The 10,424-nt window shown below is 33.8% G+C and overlaps 1 protein-coding gene across 2 annotated transcripts; it reads right to left on the reverse strand.

The window, feature by feature from the left end:
• Positions 1–1,410: 1,410 nt before the first annotated feature.
• Positions 1,411–5,276, reverse strand: LOC132037488 (vacuolar protein sorting-associated protein 2 homolog 1). 2 transcript variants are annotated; one of them, XM_059428025.1, is made up of 5 exons: positions 5,073–5,276; positions 3,502–3,632; positions 2,878–2,982; positions 1,804–2,064; positions 1,411–1,677 (listed from the first exon to the last, which is right to left on the reverse strand). In XM_059428025.1, the coding sequence occupies exons 1-5, from the start codon at positions 5,107–5,109 to the stop codon at positions 1,540–1,542; spliced, it is 672 nt and encodes a 223-aa protein (XP_059284008.1). In that variant the 5' UTR covers positions 5,110–5,276; the 3' UTR covers positions 1,411–1,539. The 2 variants fall into 2 exon arrangements, with proteins under 2 accessions (XP_059284008.1, XP_059284009.1); XM_059428026.1 differs by lacking the exon at positions 5,073–5,276 and adding an exon at positions 4,809–4,935.
• Positions 5,277–10,424: the final 5,148 nt, after the last annotated feature.

A 10,424-nucleotide genomic window follows, 5' to 3' on the forward strand; every position in this document is an offset into this window, starting at 1 on the left:
GCATTTTCATTTTGATTTGTTGATTTTTAAAGTCAATTGTTTAGTTAAGTATAAACCTAGTAAATATTTACCCTTTTTTTTTTCTTTGGGAATGGGTCTTTGCATGAAATCCTTGGTTTGTCCGGTGGGACCATTGATGGAGAAACGTGATACTCCAAAATGCTTAGAATGTATGATTTGAAATATCATGTTAAGGTGATAAAATGCCGTCTAGTGTATGCCTTAGGGACATGTTATTTTCGAAGTTAGCAAGTCCAACATTCCTTCCCCATGGCCTGTAATCCTCTAAATTGTCAACTAGCTAGGGAGCCGACTAAAAAGTTCCTAGCTTTAACTCTTTTGGTTTTCAATTTAATTTTCAGGAGTTTTACATGTGTACAGACAAAGAAACGAACAAGTTTGTAGAAACATACGATGTTACTGATCAAAGTACGGAGCCGGGAAAAAATTAAATGTAAATGAGTTTAACTTCTATACATAAATAGTATTTAAAAAAAATTATACCATTCAAACCACAAGACTTTTCGACTCTTGAAGGCATAACCCACCTTAGAATCTTAGAATTAAGCAGTTCAATTCAACTGTACTAGCCTTAGTTCACTCATTCAGGCAGGTGAAATCAGGTAAAGGATCTTTGTTCAAGTTGGTCGATTAATCCCTCCTTTCTTTCCCACGCATCCTGACACATTCCCACTTAACACTACTTTAATTAGAGATATTGCCTTATCCACTATATCAATTGATTTCAATATAAAGTGGTTATTACAGTTGGAAGTCTAACCTTCTGAATTTAAACTTTGTGCTTTTGTTGGTAAACTCTGGTCTCTGGCAGACCCTATAGATACAGAAACCTTTATTTCTTATAAGTTGAAGATGGGGGAATACAATACCTTAGAGCTCTGTAAAAATTGGTGATGTGAAGGAGAATGAAGATGGTAGAAGTGAGACCTTGTTAGAATGGAAAACTGTCGAATGTGAATTTCTTGCACGTATATCTTTTCCGACTCTGTTCTCCACTTACTGGTCGGGCCAGGCTTTTCCTCTTTCGACAGTCCAAACTACGACGACATTCATACATAATGACTGCCTTTACATGCATATTCCTATACTCAGTTAGGCAATACCCAAATATATCTTCTCCCTAGGTGGAGATACTAGAAGCCGAGGTGTTTATAACATGCAATTCAGCGAATCAATGAAGTTATATCACCCGAAAAAGCTGGTTTTGAAGAAGGTATTTCATTGCGCATGCATACGACATTGTTCAGAACACTCTGTGGTCTGTACTTAAGCTTTAATTGAGAATCAAAACTTTAGCTCACAAGAACTATTTCATTTGTCATCATTCTCAAAAAAAAAAAAAAAGAACTATTTCATTTGCCATCGAACATATATTCCAACACAAATAGATACAAGAATAAACATGAGCATTAGGTGTAGCGTGTGTTTCAATGTCAAACTATACATGAAAAAAAAAGTTCCAGAATTTTCAAAATGTCGCAAGGCCATAAAAATGTTCCCTATTCATTATACAACAATTTACATCTTCCTCAAATTGTCTAACCTTGCCTGAAGGTCACTGTCTATCCCACCGTCATCATTTCCAGTTGCCTCAGCTTGCGCAACCTTGTTCTTTGCCGCTGGAGCAGCCACAGCGGAAGAAGGAGCATTTACAAGCTGTATCAATTCAAGGACCATGAACAATTTAGCATTAAAAAAAAAAAAAGACGAGCAATCCATAATCCTAAATGGAAACCAGAAAAATGGTTTTCTTCGATCAGTTATACAAGAATGATAAAATACCTCAGAATTCATATCAATTCCAATCTCATCAAGGACCTGGTTCACTAACTCTTCTGTTTCTTCTTCTTCCTCATCTCCTTCCAAAGCATCATCAATTGCATCACCCATTACCTCACTCACCATTTCCATCTTCTCATTTTGCCTCTCAAATTCTTGCATTATCTTCTGCAGTGCTGGTAAATTCATCTGCCTGTTCATCTGTCCCATTGCCTTTGTGACACCTTTCATTGCTTCCCCCATGGCTTGTGTGGATTTCAGAGTCTGTTATTCATGATAAAGACAATTCTTAACAAGGAAAGGATTCTAATTAAAAATAAAAAGAAAAAGAAAAAGGAGTAGGTTGTAATTTTCAAGACAGCAATATCTGCAATTGTCAAAGAGTTCACCAGGAAATATTAATCTCTAAAATATAAACAGTTTTTTCTTTTGATTGTTAAAATAGCTTTGTCGATCCATTTTGAAGGATCCAAGAAATTTAGAGCATTCTACTTTAGTATGGGGGAAAAATCAACACTCACCGGGACATATCAAGAAATTCCCCACAGCACCAAAAACAGTGGAAGTTTAGTTACTCTACAAAGATAACCCACCCACCCACCCAAAGAAAAAGAAAACCCTGCCCTTTCATTGTGTGTGTGTGTTGGGGGGGGGGGGGGGGGGGCGTTTAAAAAGAAGAAAACCATCCTGTTGAACAATTGTTATAGAATCTGTAATGATTTTAGTTTAGAGGGGCGACCCAGTACTTGGGGATGCAAACAGACTAGTTCATGAACTTCCAGCAAGATGGGGTTAAATTTCCAAATATTTAGTATTAAATATTCCGTTAGTACTAGTGCCCCTTCAACAGAATTTCCATACAAATTTACCTGATGAAGAAACTTTACACAATATCTATGAAGTGAGTCAAAAACTAATTATCAATGTTGCAGAAGTTCCTGAAGAGACCGGTCGGGAATTAAAATCAAGGAATACAGTTTTTGGTACAAACATCCACATATAAAAAGTTGCTTATTCTCAATAACAGCACTAGTTTTGAAGGACTAACCAATAAAAAGTATTAACTTTCGTAAGTACCTGAATTCTGAGGGAGACGCCTTGAAGTTGGGACTTAAGCTTGTAAAATTTTTCAATCTGATGCCTTGTCCTTATAAGATCTTTTGCCATCACCTTTACAGCACCCTAAAAACAAAAGAACTTAAAATCACGCAGGATTAAGTACAGTTCTTCTTGCTGCATGCTTGTAATATCTTCAGCATTATTCATTACTTGATCTCAAGAACAGAAAAACAAAATAGTTGCCACTTTTTCAGCAGCTCACAGTAGTCGCAGTGAATGTATATTAAGACATTTATCTGTTTTGAGATTATAAACTTTAAATTTAGTATGTTTTATAGATTTTTTGTCCACTGTTTGACTCAAAGGTTAAAACAAAACAGCCCAAGACCACGTTATTTCTTGTAATTTTCTCAGTAATATGTCTAATAATCATATTTTGGCATCTGTTAATTTTAAATGAACACTTAATATACAACTACTACTTTAAGCAGCTAAAACAATGAAAATGAAGCTGTGAGATAGCGTCCACCACCAATAGAATAATATGCATCTTTAACAAATAGAAGTATCTGCATGCAAACCATTTATTTGTGGAAATAAAAGGAGAAAAGATATATAATCGAGTTTACTATTAAGAACTACCATCTGCCCTTGCTTTGCACTTTTCTTTATTTCTGCAATAAGTTTCTTCTCTTGTGTCTGTAATCCCTGTCTCTCCCTCTCTATGTCCCTGATGGATTTATCAAGCATTCGCTTGTTTTCACGCAGGAGCTCTGAAATAAAAAAATAGAATATGAAAATCCACAAAAGGAGAGGGTTAAAATATCACCCAACGTGTCACACAGAAAGCTACAACTAGACACATTAGGAAGTAAAATCCATAAGAAAAAGCTCTAAGATACACTTATAAAGCCAAGTTGTATTAGAGGGACAAATTTATCTTAGCCAAAAACAATAGAATTATAAAGCCAAGGTTTCTTTTCCTTCTTTTTTAAGGCCAAGTTGTATGAGGGACAGTAGAATTATAGAGCAAGCAGTAAATGATATAATTATAAAGCAAAGTTGTATCAGAGGGACAAACTTATACAACAACAACAATAAATTCCTGCACACAAATTCCCAAGTTAACTGAACTAATAAGATCTGTTCACAAATGTAGAAGTGTGTGACCAACTCATCTAAAAGCCTAAGCTGTTAGAGAGAGCACACTTATATTATTTAATTATATTCCCAACAACAACCCATAAAAACAAAAAGATATTGATTTATCCGTATCCGACAGATCCATAAACAAACGACCAGCAGGCAAAGTAGAATAAAACATTGCTATTCAGGAATGTCGCAAGTGTGAAGCTTGCAATATTATACAAGTAGGTACACCAATGACACGTCCAGTTAACAAGTCATTCAGTACTTCGCCAGATGAAAAAGTCAAGATTTATGTTAAAAAGAGGTGAATTTAGTAGTATATACCTATCTGAATCAACTCAAACTTAAATATTATCATGAACATAGGATAATGAAAGTCTATAGACCTTAGTGAATCTGAAATTAGCGCCTAGAAGCTATAATACATGAAATAAATGCCTCATCAAAACATTTTCACTTTTTTCACTTCATTAATGAACATTTTGCTGAACATATACCAAATTTCATTGACCTGACACTTAACTAGTAGCTGACAGTTAATTAGGTAATGGTTCCTTATTAACTAAACTTAATTAACCAAAAGCAACAAAAGAATATTTCCTACCTATGCATCACATAGAAAATATGCAACTACGAGTGAAAGGTATAAATCAAATAGTCAACCCTAAAAATTTAAACCATATTCATCAAACGTTGAGGACTTGAGGTGATCTTGCGTAAGTTAACACAGATCATAACACAACATCAAATTAGACAGTACATAACAGAATTTACGCTATAAATAAAATGAAATTACCGACTAGACATCAAATTTGATACTCCCTCCAATTTAATTTGTTTGGCTTAGTTTGCACGAGTTTAAGAAAATAAAAAAGATTGTGGTATTAAATTAGAGATATGTAGAAGGTGCCGGTTTTAAACATGTAATTTGGAAAGTTGAAATTAAAGAGTTTGCAAAAAAAAAAAAAAAAAAAAAAGTAGAGACGCTCTTTTTTAAACTGACTAATAAGAAAAGCAAGACAAATAAATTGAAATAGAGGAAATAATTAGCTGGAAATAGGAACCTGCAGGAGTTTTTCTCTTGCCGAAGAGGAAACTCATGGTTGATCAGATCGGTCTTGATAACTGCTGCTTTTGACAATTGTATGATTCAACTCTTCTTCTTCTTTGGCGATTGAACAAATACCGGAGGTTTAGGCCTTTGGGTTGGGGGTGGAAAGATTTGCGGGTCATTTACACGATTATCCTTCAAAGGCCCTGGTCTTTAATTTTTCGCCCTCAAATTGGTGGTCTTTAATTTTAGTCCTTTACTTAATAGTATAAGTTTTAGCGTTTAACTTCAGCTCAATCAAAAAAAAAATTATAAGACAGAGTTTTGTAGTTAAATTAAGCCTATTCAAAGATTGCAAAATTAGGCTTCAGGCATAATTTTGAATGCAAAATTCTACCTGCAAAACTCTGCCAAAGATGCAAAATTCTATCTGCAAAACTCTACCTTGCGAATTCAGATCTTTGTCTTGCGAAGTTCTTTTTTTTTTTAACTGGGCAGGGGTTCGAACCCAGAACCTTAAGGTATTAGGCGAATGACAAAAATTAAAGACCACCAATTTGAGGGACAAAATTAAAGACCACCAATTTGAGGGACAAAATTAAAGACCAGTGCTTTTGAAGAGAAATCCGCACAAAGAAAGGAAGATTTGCGGGCAATTTGCACGATTGCCCTTTTTTGGGAATGGCCTTTGATTTTTGTCCTTAAGGCCTAATTTTTATAGAATTCCTAATAGTAAGAAATTCTGCCTTGCAAAATTTCGCAAGTCAAACCTTTGCCTTCAGGCAGAATGTGCCTTAAAATTCTACCTTATAAGGTGGACTTTTCGCGAAATCTTACCTTGCGAAATTCTTTTTTTTTTATACTGCGTGGGAATTCGAATCCAAAATCTCAGAGTATTTTCGACCCCTTTGTAAGCGAAAAAAATTAAAGACCAGCAATTTGAGGGACAAAAATGAAAGATCATCGCCTTTGAAGGACAATCCGTGCAGCCAAAAAAAAAAAAGGCAAAAGACACAAATTGATCCCTAAACTATACCCCAAAAGTCGATATCACACTTAAACTTTAGCAGTGACCTATTACACACCTGAACATCTCAAAAGTGAATTTAATACCACCCTGATGCACACATAACCAGTTGCACAAGGGGAGGTGTAATATACTCGCCCGCCACGTCAGCGTCACATCAGATTTCTTTTAAATTTTAAATTCTTTCTCTTTTCTTTAAGTTAAAATTTTATTTATAACCCCTCAACCCCACGCCACCCCCCCCCCCCCCCCCCCCCCCCGCCCGCTTCTTCTTCATCTTCTCATGCAATTTCTTCATTGTTGTTCTCCAGTCCATTTGAAGGGTAGTTCGTGCAATTTCTTCATTGTTTAACAACAATGAAGAAAATTTCTCCAATCCATTTAAAGAGCAGTTTATGCAATTTCTCCAATCCATTTAAAGGGCAGTTCATGCAATTTCTTCATTGTTTAACAACAATGAAGAAAACTTCCCATTTGAAGGGCAGTTCGTGCAATTTCTTCATTGTTTAACAACAATGAAGAAAATTTGATTTATCCAGTCCATTTGGAGGGCAATTCGTGCAATTTCTTCATTGTAGTTACGTATTGTTTTTTAAATTTGGACGAATTCGAGTGTAAGTGAGACGTATTGGATAATTTGTTCCTCAATTCGATTTTTCTAGTTTGGTGGTGGTGGGTGTGAGGATTTTTCCGGTGGGGTGGTGGTGGGTGTGGGTGTGGATTGTTGGGGTTGGGGATGAAGAAGAAGAGGTGGAGGAGAAGAGGGTGGGTGGGGTGGGAATTAGTTTTTTATTATAATCAAAAAAAAAATTGCTTTAATTTTATTCTCGCTCTCCTATTATTTAATTATAATTATTTTTGTGCCACATCAGCTCAGAAGGTGGAATTAATATCACTCTTTTATATATTAGGTGTGTAATAGGTCACTACTAAAGTTTAAGTGTGATATTGACTTTTGGGGTATAGTTTAAGGGTCAATTTATGTCTTTTGCCAAAAAAAAAAAAAATGAAGATTTGCGTACTATGTGGCATAGTGGTTAGTACGCCTGGCAACTGGAATCGGTGGAACCGGTTTACCGGTTACGGTTAATCGATAAAATATTAGTGGTCCGATTTTGTATTTTTGGGACCGGCTAACCGGTAAACCGAAACCGGACCGATTAAACTGGTCAAAAAAGATTTTTTTTTTTTTTAAATAGTAGCCGTTATTTGAGTGGGCTGGATCGTTGGGCAACGGTCCATTTTGCAAAAATGGCCGTTGCCAACGGCTCAAAGTCCACTTTTGGCCCCCTAACCCCACAAACTTTTTTTTTACACTTTAACCCATCCCCCACCCCTCTATAAATCCCTCTCCATTTTCAATTTTAATCCACACCAATTCACTCTTCTCTTTCTCTCAATTTCTCTCAATTATAGCTACTTTGCAACAATTAGCCAATTAAATTTCTCTCAATTAAATATTATAAAGTTTTATTTTAGTTTCAATTATTAATTTTACAATTATAATATTGTTGGTGGAGTTTGTGATTTTGCAACAATCCGAAGTAGTTCCAAAGCTTTGGTAAATTTGCAATTCTAGCTGCCTTCACTTTGTTGGAAATTAGTCTGGCAATTTGATACCTTCGTTCCAACTCTATCTTTATTTTCCGCTATTTAATTTACGCAATTTAATTCTAGCAATCTAATTTGTTGCAATTTATTTTTTTGTGATTTATTTGAGTGTGATTTAAATTAATTATATTTATTAATGGCGAAGAGATTTAGACGTGGTGCCGGTAGTAGTGGTATTGTTAGGGGTGGGTTTAATAAGAAAACATTTGTGAACGAAACACCTAATTTAAGTATTGATATTGGTGGAAATAATCCACCTTTAGATCATGAGGGCAATGCAACAACATTATACCGACACTTTTAATGAAATTGATGATGATGAAACACAAGCCCCCGAAAATTCCATAGGAGATACAGGTCCTGCATAATCACATACACAAGACAAACTGCCAAGAACTTGTAAGCCAACCGCTAAAATTTGAAAATTTATGACTAAGAATAAGGAAAGACAAATAGCTAAATGTAATTTATGTAAACAAGAATTTGCTTTTAGGCAACAAACTAGTAAGGATGGTGGAACGGGTACACTAACGGGTTATATAAAAGCTAAACATAAGGATGTTTAACGTGGGGGGTATTCAAATGACGATAGTCCCACGAACCGGTAAAATTGTTTGCTATGACAAGAAAAAAGAGCGTGTAGAAATAGCTAAAATAGTTGCTTTTGATGCTCTATCATTTTCCTTTCCTTCGGGTTTGGGGTTTGTTACTTATATTCAACTTTGCTATAATCCGTTATTTGAGGGTATTCCTAGAAGTACTTGTAGAGCGGATGTTATAGATTTGTATAAAAAAATATAAATTTTATTTGCGCCATGTATTTAATTCTTTAAATTGTAGTGTTTCTCTTACCGCTGATTTGGGTCTTAATCTTAACAAGTTAGATTTTTGTGCTATTATATGTCATTGGGTTGATAATAATTGGGTGATGCAAAAAAATTATAGCTTTTTTATATGATGAAGGGAAAGGTCGTCACGATGGAAATTTTTTAGCGGATTCAATGTCTACTATTATGAGATTTTTTAATATTTATAGAAAAACGCTTCGTATTGCTTTAGATAATGCTTCTAATAATACAAAGGCGATTGGTCTTTTAAAAAGGGAATTAAACCCTCCGCTAAAAAATATTTTTCATGTGAGATGTAGTTGTCACATTTTAAACTTGATTGTTAAAGATGGTCTTGAGTGTTTTGAAGATTCTATTCAAAAAGTTAGAAATGCGGTTTAAAACACGTTTTTTTTTTTTTTTTTTTTTGTAATCCTTGTTTAAAAATGTCTTATACTAGAGTATTGGTTGATCAAATTTATACCTTTTAGAAATTGAAGAGGAAGTTGAACCATCTTTAATTGAAGCCGAGCTCGCGATTGATGCCGAGTTTAGAAAAGTTTTTAGTCATTATTCTAATTTGGAAGAAAATGCTACACCCGTTGCTCCACGCCCTACTACTTCTCAAAGTAGCAAAAAGGGCTTGTCGGGTTTGTCGCATTTAAAAGTTTTACATTCACATCCAACTCCTTCTCATAATGCAAACTTTGATGAATATCACTTTTATTTGATGCAGCCAAATGTAGATATCAACCAACTAGATGATTTGGACATCTTAACATGGTGGAAGAAATACAAGGCGAGTCATCCGATACTTAAAAGAATGGCTCGAGATATCCTTACGGTTCAAATATCAACCGTGGCTTCGGAGAGTGCATTTAGCCAAGGAAGACAACAAATTGGAGACCATAGACACTCATTATCCGGATTTATCTTGCAAGTACTAGTGTGCATTCACGATCTGGATCGGAGTGACGCAACCAAAACTTAGAAGCGGTGGAAGGCGAAGAGGAAGAGATTGAAGATTTGATAGCAAGTGGAGTGGACCAAATGGAAAACTTTGAAGATATCTCCATGACCGAATATGATATGGTGAATATTAGCCAAATGATTAACACTTTTTGATTTTATTATTCTACTATTTCTTTGCAACTCATTTATTATTTGCAAGTTAAAAAAAAAAACTACAACTTGCAAATAAATGTTATCCATGAATGAATAAAATATATGGCTCATTGAGCTTTCTTCTATTTACTTGTATTCATATTTTTACTTATATTAAGTTAGGAATATAACTAAAATATACTAAGAATATACTCATAATATACATCTACTTAAATTAAAAACTAGAAAGTTATATACTTAAAAAATAACTAAAATATACTAAGAATATATTTATAATATAAATATACTTAATTTATAAAATAGAAATTTATAAACTTAGAAAAAACTTAAGTTATAAATAACTTAAGTTATAATACATATAACTTGAACATATATATATATATATATATATATATATATATATATATATATATATTAATATATAACCCAAGTATATTGATATATATAAGTATATTCTTACTATATTTTAGGTATATGTATACTATATGTAGTATAACTTAATATATATATATATATATATATATATATACGCATATGCTATTAGTTAGTAAATATATGAACTTTACTTATAGACTTATATAACATATATATATATATATATATATATATATATACCTACAATATACTAATAAATACTATAATATATATATATATATATACACTATACAAAAAATAAAAAAAAGGGTTCAGCCGGTTTTATAACCGGTTACCAGTCCGGTTCCGATTGAACCAGTTAACAGGCTTAGTGCTTAATGATACAAGAACGGAAACGCGG

This window comes from Lycium ferocissimum, chromosome 11 (assembly GCF_029784015.1).
Source record: "Lycium ferocissimum isolate CSIRO_LF1 chromosome 11, AGI_CSIRO_Lferr_CH_V1, whole genome shotgun sequence".
In the NCBI taxonomy this organism is placed as follows: Eukaryota; Viridiplantae; Streptophyta; class Magnoliopsida; order Solanales; family Solanaceae; genus Lycium; species Lycium ferocissimum.

Bases quoted from the DNA above. Each gene is read 5' to 3' on its own strand.
- LOC132037488 (XM_059428025.1), bottom strand. From the start codon at position 5,109: ATGAGTTTCCTCTTCGGCAAGAGAAAAACTCCTGCAG. The intron at 2,983-3,501 runs GTAGTTCTTAAT...TTTTGTTTTTAG, and splicing joins GTGCAAAGCAAGGGCAGATG to GGTGCTGTAAAGGTGATGGC. The intron at 1,678-1,803 runs GTATTTTATCAT...GAATTGATACAG, and splicing joins GAATTGATATGAATTCTGAG to CTTGTAAATGCTCCTTCTTC.